The sequence below is a fragment of the Cyrtonyx montezumae genome, unplaced genomic scaffold, assembly GCF_038088225.1.
Source record: "Cyrtonyx montezumae isolate F1298 unplaced genomic scaffold, pur_monq_1.0 scaffold_3, whole genome shotgun sequence".
Classification (NCBI taxonomy): Eukaryota; Metazoa; Chordata; class Aves; order Galliformes; family Odontophoridae; genus Cyrtonyx; species Cyrtonyx montezumae.
In genome coordinates, this window is record NW_027072034.1 from 112755247 (window position 1) to 112770997 (window position 15751).

General features: G+C 41.9%; 1 protein-coding gene across 14 annotated transcripts in view; it reads left to right on the plus strand.

Annotated features, from left to right (window-relative positions):
- RBFOX2 (RNA binding fox-1 homolog 2) overlaps window positions 1-15751 on the plus strand; it is a 153808-nt gene that overhangs the window by 111040 nt on the left and 27017 nt on the right. For 12 of the 14 annotated variants that reach the window (XM_065743050.1, XM_065743049.1, XM_065743055.1 and 9 more), the window contains 2 exons: window positions 521-667; window positions 12226-12279. In XM_065743050.1, the coding sequence (XP_065599122.1) occupies window positions 521-667; window positions 12226-12279 (201 nt within the window). The remainder of the gene's footprint in view (window positions 1-520; window positions 668-12225; window positions 12280-15751) is intronic. The other 2 variants (XM_065743052.1, XM_065743051.1) reach the window with 1 other exon arrangement.

The following is a 15751-nucleotide window of genomic DNA, read 5'->3' on the forward strand; positions in this document are numbered from 1 at the left end:
TTTGGGGGTAGTATTTCTCTGAAGGGAGCTTGCCAGAGCAGATGCCATTTTGCCTGGAGATGCATTTCGGGTATTGGCCTGGTGAAGAGCTGCCACTTCAGCTGTGGGATTTTGATGATTGCAGGAACATCCTGCCACATGAGATTAGAGCGGCGGTACTACCTCCCAGCTTCAGGATACGGAAGATCCGCCTCTTCATTAGAGCTTTCATATGGTGGCAGCTGAAGTGAGGAAGAGCAGGGGAAAAGAGAGGCAATTTAAGAAAACCAAAGGCAAATCTACTAAGCTGAAAGGTGATACGAGGGGAAGGAAGATCTCATTACTGTTTACTTGTGGAAAAAGAAGGGAAGAACAACAAATCAATGGTTAAACATTACTGACTTTATCAAAGTAATTGTCAAGTACTCAGATACTGCAGTTACACGTAGAGTGCTAATACGTAAAAATAGATGGATGAAGCACATTAAAGTAATTTGTATGGTTTCTATTCACGCACACACTTTTGTCTTTCTGATTTCAGCAGACAGAAGGAGGGGCACAGACAGATGGACAGCAATCACAGACACAGAGCAGTGAGAACACCGAGAGCAAATCCACTCCAAAACGACTTCATGTGTCTAACATTCCCTTCCGCTTTCGAGATCCTGACCTTCGACAGATGTTTGGGGTAAGTTTACTAGTGTCCTTCACGGCTCAGCTTTAGGCTCTCCTTCACCACAGGCAGAATGTATGGTGCTGGCTTATGTTCCTGTGGTGAAAAGCTCTTTCTTTTGACCATGTCTCGATTTACTCAGCACGCTATAAAATGCATGCAGGATTAGGGCAATTAGTAGCATTTGGTCAACACACATGAAAACTCTGTGTTTGCATCTAAAGATGTTCGTTATAAGCTAATAAGTGGTTTGAGGAAAAACAAAAACAAAACAGACAACTACAACGAAAGTCACCTTATTTCCCAGTGAAGACTAGCATTAAATGTTGACTTACTGTATCCCTCACAAAGCATTGTTTTTCAGTTGCTTAGGAACTTGTTGAAATATTTGTCTTTCCTCGTGATACACTTTTGTGATGAAAAATTACTTCAAGGAGTTGGCCAACTAGTAATTGCATATGGAAAAGCTAGTCCAAGTCAGATGGTATTTTCGGTTGGGTATGATATACATTTTGTTTCTGTTGATGGAATACTATGTCTCCCCTAATCTTCATGCGCTATTCATCTTCTTAGTTTATAAGCTCTTTGGGGAAGAGTTAGTTTATGTGAGTGTAGCTGGTGACTTTTTCCATGTGGACACAGATGAACTGGGTGCCTTGTGACCTAACATTTAGGTGAAGTTGGCTATATATCATCATTGGGAATCTGTGGCTTGTTGGTATGGTGGTAGCGTTCTTGGTTGATGATGTGTTTTAAAGTCTTTAGAAATACTTCTTTATAAAGGTAACAGGCTTAAAATGTTACTGCCTGTTTAAGACGCAGGGCAGAGCACTCAAGGCAGGAAAGAACGAAGCTAATGTTGTTTTACCATTCTGCTTTGAGTGTACATCCTTGATCTCAAACATGTAGCCAGCTACTCCTCCAGATTCTGCACTATTCTGCAGTTTCAGCTACTGCATCTCTTTAGATATGTGTATGTACCTATATATGCTCTGTCACAGGGAGAGTAGTGTTAGAGTGTTTTACGTGTGTTAAATTGACAGTTTAAATTCAAGCTTAAACCTTTACACAAAAAAAGGAATAATTGTAATTATCGATTCATTGCTTGGATGATATAAAGTGTGCAGAAATATTATAACTTTCACTGATGGTCTTCAGCAGGAGTCTTAAGTTGCTGTATGCTGTGAGACGTATTTATTTTGTTGTTTTTTAATTTTCTTGAGGGTTTTTTTTGTTTGTTTCTTTTTTATTTTTTAGCCATAAGAAGCTATTTTGTGGATAAATCCAAATTGAGGAGTTGTCAAAATGCCAGAGGGCAGGGCTGCTTGCTATTCAGAGGGATCTCAGCAGATCTTCAGACACCTCCATCCTGGAAGGTGTTCGACTTGACTGGATACAGCCCAGCCAAACTGATCTCATTAGATCTGCTCTGAGCAGGTGTTGAACTAGATGACCTCTGGAAATAGGTCCCAGTTGAAATTACAACTCTGTGATTCTGTTGCTAGAGGCCTGGGTTGGCATTCCTTCTTCTTCATGCATTAGATTGCTGTACTTTTGACATCTGTGGGAATGTTTTCAGGGTGAAACTCATCTCCTGGCAATCTATGATTGCTGAGTCTTCAGTTGCCTGCTCTGCTTGTGTTTTTTAGCTTGCTTTTTGCTGTTTCAGTGCTGTGCAGTCGGCATTTCCGTCCGGTTTGGATAAACTGGTTGCTGAAATCACAGCCAGTTCTTGGACCACCTGCTACAATCTGTATTTAGCACACCCTGCTCTATGCTGCTGCTTCTCCCCTCTCCTGGGAGCTGTATCACTTACATAAACCGTTTCATGTTTGTGCTGCCCCTTCCCTTGGGCTTGGTGCTTGGCTCAAGACTGGACCCTTTCATACACATTCCTCCCTGTACTCCTGGCATGGGCACGGGAGTTAAATGGAAACAACGAGAACATCCTTGTCGTGGTGACTCTCAACTCTCTTGTCTGCTTTGTATATGGGGAGACACAGGCAGAAGGAACGAAGTGCTGTCCTGATGTGGAATGCGTAGAAAATACAGTCTAGCCACCTGAGGTTTCTCATCTTTTTTTGGGGGACCCAGATGTTGCTATTTGTGCACTTCCTCAGCCCTTCTGTGCACTATATGAGGTAGTTTCTATTGTTCCCCAAGTCATCTGATGTTGGTTCACTTTTTGTCTGAATGTCATCTTTAGTTCCAGCATAGTGATGTGATTTTGTCCCCGGTAGATTGTGTGTTCCCTGTAAAGCCTGGTTGCTAGTTCACCTGGCACTGTGTTTTCTTTTTGTTCTTCTTTATAATTTGAGAATTATACGTACCAGATCATCATTCATATTTTGAGGCATTTAAAAAAAAAAAGTGCCGTTTTCCTGTAAGGAAAGGCTTAGTTGTTTTGCCATGGTTCTTGCAGCTCTCACCTCTTCTCTGTGCTGCTTCTCTCAGCATGTTCAGGGCCTCAAGCAGGAGAACATTTCTGTCTGAATCCTCTTTGCTCCCATTTCTCTTTCAGGATCGGGATGCCTTCCCTTGGGTGACTCACTGAAACCAACCCTTTTCCCTACAGGGGACTCATGGTTGTCTGAATCTTCAGCTGTGGCTGCCTGTAACCCCCATCTTCTCCCTCTCCCTTCCGTGTGTCAGGTCACATCTCTTCAACGTCATATCTGAGAGACTCAAAATCCTTGCCTGGAGTGGTTTTCCCAAACTACTGTACATTGAGAGAAATTGGGTAGACAGCAAAGCAGCGGAGGAGGAAGAAATAAATGTGATGGTGGGGAATTCGAGAAAAAAAAAGTCCCCTGAGGTCTGAACAGCATGCAAGAGAGGTCAGCCCAGTCCTGAGGCGCAAAACATTAGCTGATGCCTTCAATCCAGTCCTAAGTAGAGGTGGACTTCAGATGTGTTGTTGTGTGTGTGATTAAGTGGAAATTACATGATGTTTTCCAAACCGTCCGTCACTGTTTGGGGGAGCTGCAGACATACCTATTTCCTGACAAATTCAAGTTCTTCGAGTTTCAAGTCATCTCTCTCCTATCGTGTTTTTAACAGGTCCCCAAAATATCCTCAGCGATAGAACAAACATTTCCTTAAGTATATGCTTCTTATAGGCTGGCAAATAAAATAGGCTGCTTAAAGCAGGTAATATTTACCTGACATTTTGTGATGCCAATGGAAGGACTTCAAGAAAGCTTCTAGAAAGAATAGGTCATTTTTAATGCACACAGTTCTGCACTCAGTGTGGAATAAATCAATAGTTGACCTTGTTCTAGGAGATAAAGAAGAGTTAATAGCTGATCTGAAATCCCACGGTTGCCTAGGTACCAGTGATTGTTATTTGTCTGTATTTACTTTGTGCAAATAGAATATGGCATCAGTCAGTAATGCAAGGAGCTTTAGAAGAGTCTGTTTCTTAGTTTAAACAATTGGCAGGATAGCCAACTGGGAAGGTACGTTTAAAAGGGGGAAGCGTTAATGGAAGCTATAAAGCATACAACAAAATCGTACTGGTGACCAAGAAGGTGTGATTCCACAGTCATGGAAAGTGTGTTACTATAAAACAATCTGCACACCACACAGGGAGGATGAAGAGGAGGAATGGACTAAATAGCAGTGAATGTAATTACTTAAGCAAAGAATTAGGTGAGAAAGAAAATGCACAAAATCTCTGGCATATTGGTGATGTAGTTTCAAAGGAGAAAGTGTCATTACTTACATGCAGAGAACAAAAATCCAATAAGGTGTAGGTTCAGTATAAAATAAGTATTTTTAAATTAAAAAACGAATATTTGCATAGTACTTGCTGTGTTTGTGATGTAATAGGAAGAATTTTTACCACATCTGGTTTTGTATATAATTTATAATGAAGGAGGATGAGATAGTGCTTGCTAATATTTATTAAAAAAAACACCAACAAAAAAACCAAGCAAGAGCTAGCAGATAGATAAAGTATGCCCAAGGACAACAGCCAAACCAATAAACTCTTCTATTCATTAATATTAATTTTTAACCAACTTGCGTAAGCTAGGGGAATTGAAGAGGACTGAATTCAATATTGGGAACAGAATAAGGGGATGATTCAAAGAGCTACATGCTAATTATCTGGATGTTGATCCAGTGTAAAAATAATCATGGAAAGTTTTAAAAAACATGAGAATCTGAAGGAAGAGTTTACTGTCATTCGGTGTGATTTTCTCTAAGGTAACACATCTTTCTAACCCATTTCATCTCTTTTGGCAAGATCATAGAAAACAATATTGAGATACTTGAACATTACTTAAGCAGTTGGATTAAATTGACCAATTTTTATTTAAAGCAAGACTAGAGAAGAGAACACAATCAGAGGGGTTAAAAAGTCTTCAATGGTAGATCATGTAATGTCGTACTTACTCGGGAGACATCAATGATCAGGAGTGCTTCCAGTGTAGGTTTCCCCAAAGATCCTTTTCAGACTCGATCTTATTCAGTTATCTGCGTCGACCCATGGAGATAGTACCATTCAAACCTTGCCTGTAAGGTTTATATTTTAAAATACACGTGTATCTGTGTGTATATACATGTATGTGTATATTTATTTGAGGAGAAGGAAGATTAGGTTACTGTTAGAGAATGACTTGAATGACTGGTCAACTGATGATAAATCCAATAAGAAATCTGGTAAGACTATGTTGATGTACATATTAGTCCAGAGTACTGTGTGGGTATGAGCTGTGCATGTGGGTTAGAAAGTTTTAGTTGGAAAATGTTGATTTGGGAGAGAACTGGTGATCGCTGTAGACAACTGCTTCAGTAATGCAAAAAGCAGTGTCGGTTTGAAGGAGGGATGTGATCTTGCTCGTGTTCAAAGTTGAAAAGACTGATAGTTCAGTTCTGAGTTCGGTTTAGGACCATAAAAATAACTTAGGGCTTTGAAGATGAGTGGTTTTTGAGGTATGTAGGCTGTTGGGTTCATTTATTCAGCCTCAACATCAAAAAAAGAGTTTGGAAGATGAGTAGGTTGTACTACACAAGTGCTTACGCATGGATGATACCTCCTAATAGGGCTTTTAGATCTTATTTGCAGTCATAACAAGATTGTCCAGATGGAAGCTGGGAGTTATCGCAATTAACCTTGAAATAAGAGGAAAAGTTCTTAGTCATTTAGGCTAATTTAAACAATGGAATAGCTTACCGGGGAGTGAAGGAGTTGCTCTCAGTGTTAAAAACAAGCTAGCCCTTATTTTCAAAATGTTCTTATCTATTTTTTTGAGGGACATTCTACAGCCTGTGTGTGAAAGGTCTCTGGTAGTCTCGTCTCCTTAACTACTAGTAGGCTCCTCCCTTCCTTAATGGGCTATGTATGCAGAAGCAAAGCTTCTGTTTCCATCAGCATGTTCCCAATCCTTTCAGCTTTGTGCTGTGATAGCATCTGTGATTGTACCACATCACTGATAATTTCAGTCCTTCCTTCTTCAGCTTCAAGAAGTGGTTTGCCTCCCAGTGTAAAACTGGTTGAGATAATCAAGCTGGTCAGCTCTAGTGCCCTTCAGAGTCTCCTGGGGAAGATGGAGGTTGGGCTGGATTGCTGAAAGAATATCCATGTGTTCTTCGGTTGAATCATGAATTTCCTCCACAAATGAAAGCAGAGTGGATTGTTTTGGTGGTTCATGCAGACGTCTGTGTACTAAATCCTACTTAGCTATTGTAGGAGAAACAGCACAAGTAGTGAGAATCAATTTTTCTCAGAATTTGCCTTGGTGAAATACTCTCAAGAGGTCACAAATCTCCTGTTTTTTAAAAAGAGAAAGCATAAGGTAAAAATAAGGGACATGTTGATGAGTGGGATAGCAGTGTAAAGGGTGTGAAATCTCAGGCTCTGGCTTCAAATGGCATTGCTTTTTTTCTTTTAAGTACAACGTTTTGTCTAGCTTATGTCCTAGCTTCTACCTGTAGGTTGTTAATTGCTTCTTTGGGGAGAGCCTCGTTAGCCCAGCCCAGATGATAAATGGGGATTTATGTGATCCAAACAGCTCAACTCTGGGAGCTCTATCGTGGATACTCTTGGGAAGTTTTGCAACTTGAAAATCTTGGCTTCTTGGCACTCGGTGTTTTCTAAAATATAGCAGTGGATATAATTTCTCATCTGACTTTCTTCTGGTGTCAAGAGAGCAGAACACCACTATGAGCCTATGCTTGCAGGCTAAAGCAATTAGAAAGTCTACTATAGATCCTTCTACCAGTAAATGAATTTGAATCAACAAGTAATTCATGGAACACAGCTATTGACAATATCAGAAAACTACTAATAAGGTATTAAAGTAAGTAAATAATATAATGGAGCAATAATAATAGAAAAGGCCTGGAAAGGAACTCTGCTTTTTTTATTAGATTGAACATCTGAAGGAGGAAATCTATCTTTTGGGTATCAAGATTAGTGGAGTCCTACATGGCAGTACTGCAGAACAGGAGTTCTGACATCAACATCAAGAAATCTCTGTGTCAACTCTTGTTTCCTAGCTCTTCCTGCAGTAAGAAAGCACCAGGACTTTGCTCCTGCTGATTGATTTAACTGAGTAGTGTTGGAAGAGCCATTGCTGTTTATCCTGATGTTTCACCAGTGTGGTTCCTGAAGTCACTTTCTGTGATCGAATGGCAGTGTGCTCAGCACTGCTTGAGCATCACACTCTGAATGGCCAGACCAGGGACCGCATCACTCCTCTGCAGAACTGTGTGTGCCACAGCGGCTGTCGTGAGCAACTAGACTGTCTCATGAGGGTTTTACCAGTCCTCTCAAACCCATCTTGGAGTATCTGCTGCTCCTGTGAACGCAGTTCCAGGCAGCACTCACCTGGCAATGGCACCAGGCTGAGGTGCAGGCATGAGGTGGGAGCAAGTGGCTGGAAGTGCATGCCTGGAAATCAGCCTGCTGTTAAATAGCTCTGAAGCAAAACCCTGCAGGACTCTTCACCCACATCTCACTGTTTTGTGCGAAAATATATTTCTGAGTTAGATGCTAACTAAGAAACCATGCTCCTCATCACTTTGTTTGCTGGGATGGCTATGCTCTGTAAAATCTGTTAGAAATCTGTGCTCTTTTTGTGGCTTCCTTTTATAGTCTGGTTTCTTAGAAAATATCTGTGCTTTGTTGGACAACAGGTCAACCCTAATAAGGGCTTGCAGTTGCTTGTTTACTGTGTGTTCTGCTGATAAACTGTGGTAGAGCTTTGGTTTAGAAATCCTTGACGCTTTCCTCTTCCTGTCAGCAAAGCACACTGGTATAACTTGACTGAAGCCTCATCAGATCCTTCACACCACTGTTTTGAAGAGCAGTGGCCCAGCTTCAGGTGAGAAAATTCACACCTTGATAGCCCTTTAGCTCTGGCAGATTCCAGGCTGCGATAACTAAGCACTGACTAAGATTGATACAGATGTTCTCAGCTGAAAGACATCCCATCAAGTAGGGAACTTGGGCGAGGGCGCTCACTGCAGCAGGGACCCCTCCTGCATACAAAGTGCTCTTGCTTGTGCACCCCAGGCTTGAGGACTTGAAATTATCTCCTGCATAAATAATTAGTTTCTTGATGACGTTGAATTTCTAGTTGAATTTAGACCCTTGTTGAAAATGGTCTGTTTGGTGCCTTCTGGCGTTAGGTACTTTACTGTACTCAGTGAGTTACATAGGTCCGATGCAAAGCTATTTGGGTATAGAAGTTCTGTTGTAGGAGTAGGAGGTTGTCAGATGGTGGCTCGTGTCACCTTTTGATTGTTCCATAACTTATAGAGAATTCACCTTATAATCCCTCTTGCTGGCTTCTGTAGGGTTAAGTCATTTGTCTGGCACGTTTTGGAGCTGATTTCTCAAAGCTCTAGACAGGCAAAGGAGGTAGGGCCAGCTGGAGCAGAGCCTGCAGGAGGGGCCCTACCAAACTGTCAGTGCCTTGGAAGGCAAAAGCTCTCTGGTGCCAGATCTCTCAGATTTATTATATGTAATATAGTTATGGCCTCTGCTGGAAAAATGTGCTGCTTTCGTGTCATCTGGGTGGAAAGAAATGCACAGCAGGCATGCTCCTCCTTTCACAATGCCCTTCCTTCTGTGAGGTGCATCAACTTCAAGCAAGAAAATTGGGTTCTCTTCATAGCTGTTGTCTGTAACCCTTAAAGCTGTAATCTCCAACAGCCCTTGCAGCCATTGTAGAATAGATGATTCTCGTTTACCTGCTTTCCTAGAAAACAACAACTAAAAACTTGCACGAGCTCACTTCAGGGAGCGGAGGACTAAGGCAAAACAAGATACTAAGACTCCTGTGCCGTAGCATGACTGAAGGTGTGTGTACATATCTGTTTGAGATAGGTACGTATATATCTCACACACAACCAGTTCATGGAGAAGGCTTCTTGTGTGACCTGATGAGTAGCAGGATGATGTGCTGGTTTCTCAGTCGCATAATGAGCTGTTGAGCTGATGAAGAACGTTTGAGATGTGTAGTTCTATTATGCTTTCTTTAGAGGCTTGTGCTCAGAATTTTTTTTTTCCACTACCGGGTTGTAAGTAGATGTTCATGGTAATAATCAAGTGAGCACAGTGATTCATGCCTTCAAGGTCAGAGATTAGAGGGTTAGTCCCCATCACGAATGACCTAAGCACGGGTTTTGTTTTATTTGGCTAGAGCCTCTGTCTGCCATGAAACACAAGCATGACTGTATACATGATTTTGAGAAATTAATATGGAGGCATTTGGTATTGATCGTTGTTTTTAGATGGTCTGGCTTATCTGTACGGAATTTGTAACCTTTTGCAAAGGAGCTCTTAAAACTTCCATTGTTTGCAGTAGGCTGTTGACATTGGTGGGGGAAGCACCGTTGGAGAACAAAGTGCCTTTTTATGTTCCACTAAATTAGATTCAGCTTTGAAGGAGATATAAACTGTTAAAATGAACTAGTTCTTTTTTCCTGCTTTCATTCTCCAGGAAAATTCTGGCATGCAACCAAAAAAAAATAATAAATAAAAAAGCCTCCAGTCCTGGACCTGCTGTAACTGTTGCAACAGTAAGGGCAAGAGCTGCAATGTTCGGAGCTGCCAGAGCAGCTGTGGCAACGACTGCAGCAGAGTCTTGGATAGCCCAGCACACATCCTGCTGCCTCACAGCCACACTGCATTCTTCTGGTGAATTTCACAGAGCAGGAAACCTCTCCAGCAAGCCTCAGTACAGCAGTTAGCTGCTGTTGTCCCCGCTTGTTTCTTCCCTCTTGCTTCATCAAACACAACTTAGGTGGAAAAGTGATGAGGTGGCCATAGCCCACTGTAGGCTTCAAGCATGTACTTGCTGCTGCAGCAGCAGACTTTGACCATCTTAACTGACATCTGAGAAACAACATGTGCATCTCCTTCATCTTTAGGGTAGAGAGGCAGCCCTCCACCTCTCTCAGGGCTGGGTCAGACCACTTGCATTCAGCACTACCTCCAGTTTTTTGCCAGTCTTGAGGAATTAGACGCACGAGACAAGATTTCCTGTTGGTGTGGAAACACTGAGCAGTGAGCTTGGCCGAACAGGGCTGGCAAGCAGCTCTGGCAGCAATACTCGAATATCCAGGCCCAGCTGGGTGTGGAGAAAGAGGTAGATGGCAAAGCATAATGGTGCACCAGAAGCTGCACAGTTTGTTCTCTTTTAAGATGACTCTAATGAAGAAGAAACCAGTGATTTTTGATGGCTCTGAAGTTTCTGAAAATAATTTTGGCATTTGCATTTATCAAGAGCCCGGCTGTTTCAGCGTGTGTGGCAAGGCTAGACAGCTGAGCTGATCTGGCAGGGACACATCCCACTCTTGGGCTGAGCATGCAACTTTCCGTTCTCCCTTGCTTCTCGGAGCCTTCACACTCCCATGACCCTTTGAATCAGTTCAGAGCAGTAAACGGTCGAAAATGTGTTACTCATTCCATTTGTTGGGCTACTCTTTTGTGGAACTGGTGAGCTGTATAAGTTGATATATGAGTGAGAATGAGAACCAGGGCCAGCTCTTGGAAGCTGGTGAGCCCAGGCAGGAAGGATGAAGGAGCAGGAACAGCCCTTTGGCAGCCGTAAGCTGTCAAATTGGTTCAGCCTGTCTTGTAACTACACTGAAATACTTGTAGTTTATCAGGGGAGCGGTCGTGACTGATTTCTTTCATGGCAGTGCCCAAGTAACAAAGACAACAAAAAGCAATCAATGGCTAATCTCCTTTATAGACAAGCCCACACCAAGCGTGAGATAGAAATAGAAAATGTATTTTAGTTGTGATTGCCACAGCAGTGGTCAGAAGAGTATCCAGCATGGATCAAGTCTAGCTGTTGGGATGTTGAGGCTTAAAGGAAGAGGCAGTCACTGCTCACGTTTACATGAACATTATTCAAACTTTGTGTAACGTAAGATATTATGCATTCAGTTGTTCTGGAGATGAATAGAAGATCAAGTATTGTCCCTACACAATAGAACAGTAAAAACAACATCTGTGATCCAGCAATTGTAAAAAGAATACAACTATCTCCTTTTTAAGAATGGAAGATGGAAGCAGACAGAAACTATAGCTAAAATTGTTGGAAGAGTTTCATTTGCATAAAGACGATTGAAGGGACTTAATAGCTTTTTACTGCTTTACATATCCAAAGCTTCTCTTTAGTCATCATGGCTTACTGTTGCAAATGTTCCATGTCTGCAAATCTGGACACAAATCTTTCAAGCAGGGCACTCAGAATATAAGCATTATACCCACTCGTCTCGATATGGAAATGTTGATTTGAAAAAATGAAAATAAATAAATAAAAAAGACAAATATCACTTTGCACTGTGACAAAGCAGAAGGATTTTAGTGCCCAGAGGTGGTGGTCATCGTCTTTCCAAACTGTGGAACCATTCTTTCTTCTTTTGTTGTCTATTCCTTCATTTCCTACACCGTTTAAAACTTTGGCAGGCAATGAGATGGAAAACTATGATGTTGAAAGCTTTTTGTAAAGAACAGGATAGGAAAAATGCTTGGGTTCTAGAGACGTGCGTTGCTTTGAAACAAATAATGACTCTTCCATATGTATGTTCCTGAGAATGAGATCTTGGATCTGTCTTTCTGGAGAACAAACCTACGCTTTGGAAATAGAGTATTTCTAGTAGAGTGTTGTGGGACTCTGTTCAAGTAGTAAATATAAAGTAAATATAGAAAGTAATATAGATAACTGGTTTGAATCTGACCAGTTCAGTAACACTAAAATATGTTCCCAGGTAAAGGATGTGATCAGTGTATGGTTCCACAGTGTGGAAGCCTTTTTAACTCGTTTTCTTCATTTTTGCTCCGTGAGGGAACCAGCTGGGATCCCTAAAACTCTTCTGGAGATCTTTCTGCAGGCATTTTTGAGAAAAAACTTGGAGTCTGTGACCAAGAGGATCTGCATGTTATAAGCTGAAAGAACTCAGTCACGTTACTATAATTGTATGCCTTTTTTGTATGTACTGGAAATTGAGATATTCTTGCCTCCCTTCTTTTGTTAAGCCAGACCAAAAAAGTTACCTGAAATGGATTGCCAAAAATAAATATATTTTTCCCTCTTGTCTCTTTGCAGCAATTTGGCAAAATCCTTGATGTAGAGATAATCTTTAATGAGCGTGGCTCCAAGGTAAGTCCTGTTTCTGTACTCGCTTCTCGTGTTTTGATTGCACAGAGTAAAAGGCAGTTCATTGCCTAGAGAATATACTCTGTAGAGATCAGTAGGAATTAGTGTGATGGGGGAAGGGAAAAGCTATTCTGGGGACTGTCTCCTGTTCCCTCTGACTCCAGACTCTGAGCATGATCATTTCTGGGCAGCATGTACGAATGCTCCTAGATGCTCCCATCTGTAATAAGGGATCAGGTTCCCAGCCTTTTGAACCAACAGGGTGTCACTTGAGCCATCATAACAGCCCCTTCTCATTGCCCCAGCAATGAGTGCCCTGTGGGGAAGGCAGAGTAAATCAGTGTCATGTGAAGGGAGCTGGTAAAAAAATAAAAATAATAAAGCTTAACAGCCCCCTGCCCCTCCCCAAACCACTCCTTCACTGCATTAAAATATTCCCCTAGAATAAGTGTAATATCTAACATGTGGAAGGATCTTGTTTATCCTTTTACAGACTCAATGCAGTATTTCTGAGAAACTGACCTTTCATATTTGAGATATTTGATGCATAATAAAAGCATCCTCATTCCCCTTGCCCTGCCCCTGTGGACCTCTCCCCATTGAATTTGCACTTGCATACCTAATTCATCCTTAAAGTGTATTAAGAGGGGGAGGTTCTATTGAGAGCCAATGGTAATGTATTTCTCTGAAAATGAGATGTCAGATGTTGCTCAGGTCAGTTGCAGAGAGATTCAGTGGTCTTTGTCCTAATTGGCAGTTGGTTCTCATCATGTAACCAGTATCACCACAATGACAAATTGATGTGATTCTCTCTCTGCCCAGGAGGTTCAGCACTGGAATAGCAGGGAGTTTTGCAGGTCAGGAGCAAGGTGCATTGCCAAAGCTCTATGGGGGAAGCTTGCACAGTGCATGTCTATACTTTGCTTGACTTAATCAATGCTAAGATTCCCATTTTCAATTAAAACAAAACTTCCCTACCCCCACCACATACACGTGTGTGCACATGTGTGCATGCACACAAGAGATTTTGAAGTGGCAATTCAGCTAAGCAGTTTCAGTTTAGAGTCTGTATGTCTGTCTCCTGGATTTGAGGTTCACTACCTTAATGTGGCCTCTTTGCTTTAACGTGTCTCCTGGGGTCTGTTCATGTTCAGAGCCCTCTGCAAATTCAACCCGTGTTCCCCAAGATGCATTATGAAATTCTTCAGTCTCTGTGTTATCTGGAAACCAGAAAGCAGTTGATCTGTGTGCAAAATGCATGAGATTTGGTTCTTTCCCTTTCCTCATTTAGTTTGTGCTTAAAACCCCACCACCAAACATGGTATTTCTTTCTTCTTTTTGTTGTTTTAATAAGGCAGTCTGAAAGAGTAAATGCCTTTATGGCTTAGTTAGAGAGCTTTACTTCTCTTTGGGGATAAAAATCTATACGCTTTATGAAAACAATCAGCTATGCTGAGTTTGTAAATATTTATTCTGCTCTCTGCTGTTCTTCTGATATTTATAGGCCAGAGCCGTCTCAATTTTAGTCGTTTCTACTTGGCTTTGGGAATAGCCTCTGGCCTCTATCAAAATTCGTATTTTTTTGGATGTAAGTGCAAAAGAAAGAGCAAAAATAACTGGCCTGACAAAGTGGTGAGCTCTATCCCTCATCTCCTTCTGCCTGTGCTTTCCAGCAGATTTTCTTCTCTGCACATGGATTTCACTCTTGCTCTTCCATCCATACAGCCCTATATCAAACACCCATGGCTGCCCTTCTCCTTCTGGGCAACGCTAACATTGAAGACTTTCTGTGAAGGCTTGATTTATGACTACAAAAACTATTTTCTTCTGCAGTTGCTTAAGCTCAAGGCTTCTGGTTTTCAGTTAAAACAAAAATTGTTGCTGAAGAGTTCCTTGACCGATTTTATCCCAGACCCTTAATAAACATATGAAAAAATAAAGCAATCCAAAGAGACGTTCTTCCAGTCCATGACCGTGCAGTTTTCTACTGCTTTTTTTTTGTCATCTTACAGCAAAAAGCACTTGCAGAACTGATAGCCGATATGAGGGATGGGGCAGAATTTGAACAGAACGAGAAAACACCCAGAGAATAATTCTGTGGTACCCCTGCATCCTTCTCTGCCTAAAATAATCAGTGTTCTAAAAGAATGCGAGATTTTTCCTGCTTAGCATGAAAATGGGAGGCCCCAGTGTTTGAGTGGGGTGTAGCTGCACGAAGCACCGGGTATTCACGTAATAATGGAAAAACAACAGTTTGGTGATCTGATGGTGAAGCAAAGGAAATGGATCTTTCTGGAGCCCACTCACTCACTCTTGGGTTCTTCCTCCACCTTAGGATAAAAAATCTGAATGCATTTTCCTGCCCTGTGGTTTCCATTCTAATCTAATGATATGAAACCTCTCTCTCTTCTTCTCCTCCTCTTTTGGGAATCCGAAAGCAGATGCTCCTGCTGCCTGCCTTGTGCTGTGTTCTCAATGCTCCCTCCCCTTCCCTGGGTTCCTAAGGGTTTTGTGTATATGTTTTGTCAATATTTGAAAGGTACAGGTGAATCCCAAACTGCCCACCCAGGCTACGATGGGCCTGAGCAGCACTTTGTCCCTGGGCCTGCTCCAGTGATGGCAGGCAGGAGGGCCTGGAGGAGAGCTGCAGTTGGCAGTCTGCCTTTTGAATCCATCTGAGATGACCAGGCAGTGTTCTTCAACAGCCATAGTGGTGTGCCTGAGGGAATTATACCAGTCAGGGTATGTGTTCAGGGTCTCCATGCATTTAAGAGGTTTGGAAGAGCAGTGTGTGTGTGTGTGTACGCCACAGCCATCTCAGGCCTCAGGTTCTTGTGCTTGGCTTAGGAAGTGTTACTTGTTGTCCTTCCTTATCAAGGCAGACGAGGAGGCAGCTAATAATGAGTTTTGCTGATTCTCCTCTGAAAGCAGTGTGAATGATTGTCCCCTAACTCGATTTCTGCCTGTATTCAATCTATTTAGTAGGATTATGTGGATAGACTTCAGACCGATGCTGCTTAGCTACACGTGAGAAACAAGATACAAACTTGAAACATCCCTTGAATTTCATTTAGTTTATTCTTTAGCTTGTATGACAGAATGACATTAGTTTTCCCTCCATTTATTTATTACTTCTTGCTTTCTTCCAGGAAGTTACCAGTTTGCCCCATTTGTCTTGTGTGCCTTTATAAATCTAGTTCTGACCCATATATATGAATGTCTAGAAATAGCATTCTGCTCATGGTTGCAATTCACCATGTGCTTCACTGAACCATGAGTAAAACACCTCCAGAGGATGCTGAGGGATAGGATTCCCACACCTCTTGTTGTTGGGCTGCATCCCGTGGATGCATATTTTGGCACTGTTGCGCTGAACTGAACAAATGGACGTATTTGCAGAATTAATGCAGTCTGCCTGCGTAGCACTTGAAATGAGCAGCCCGTGACATTCATAAAGCTGCAGGGGAAGGGAATC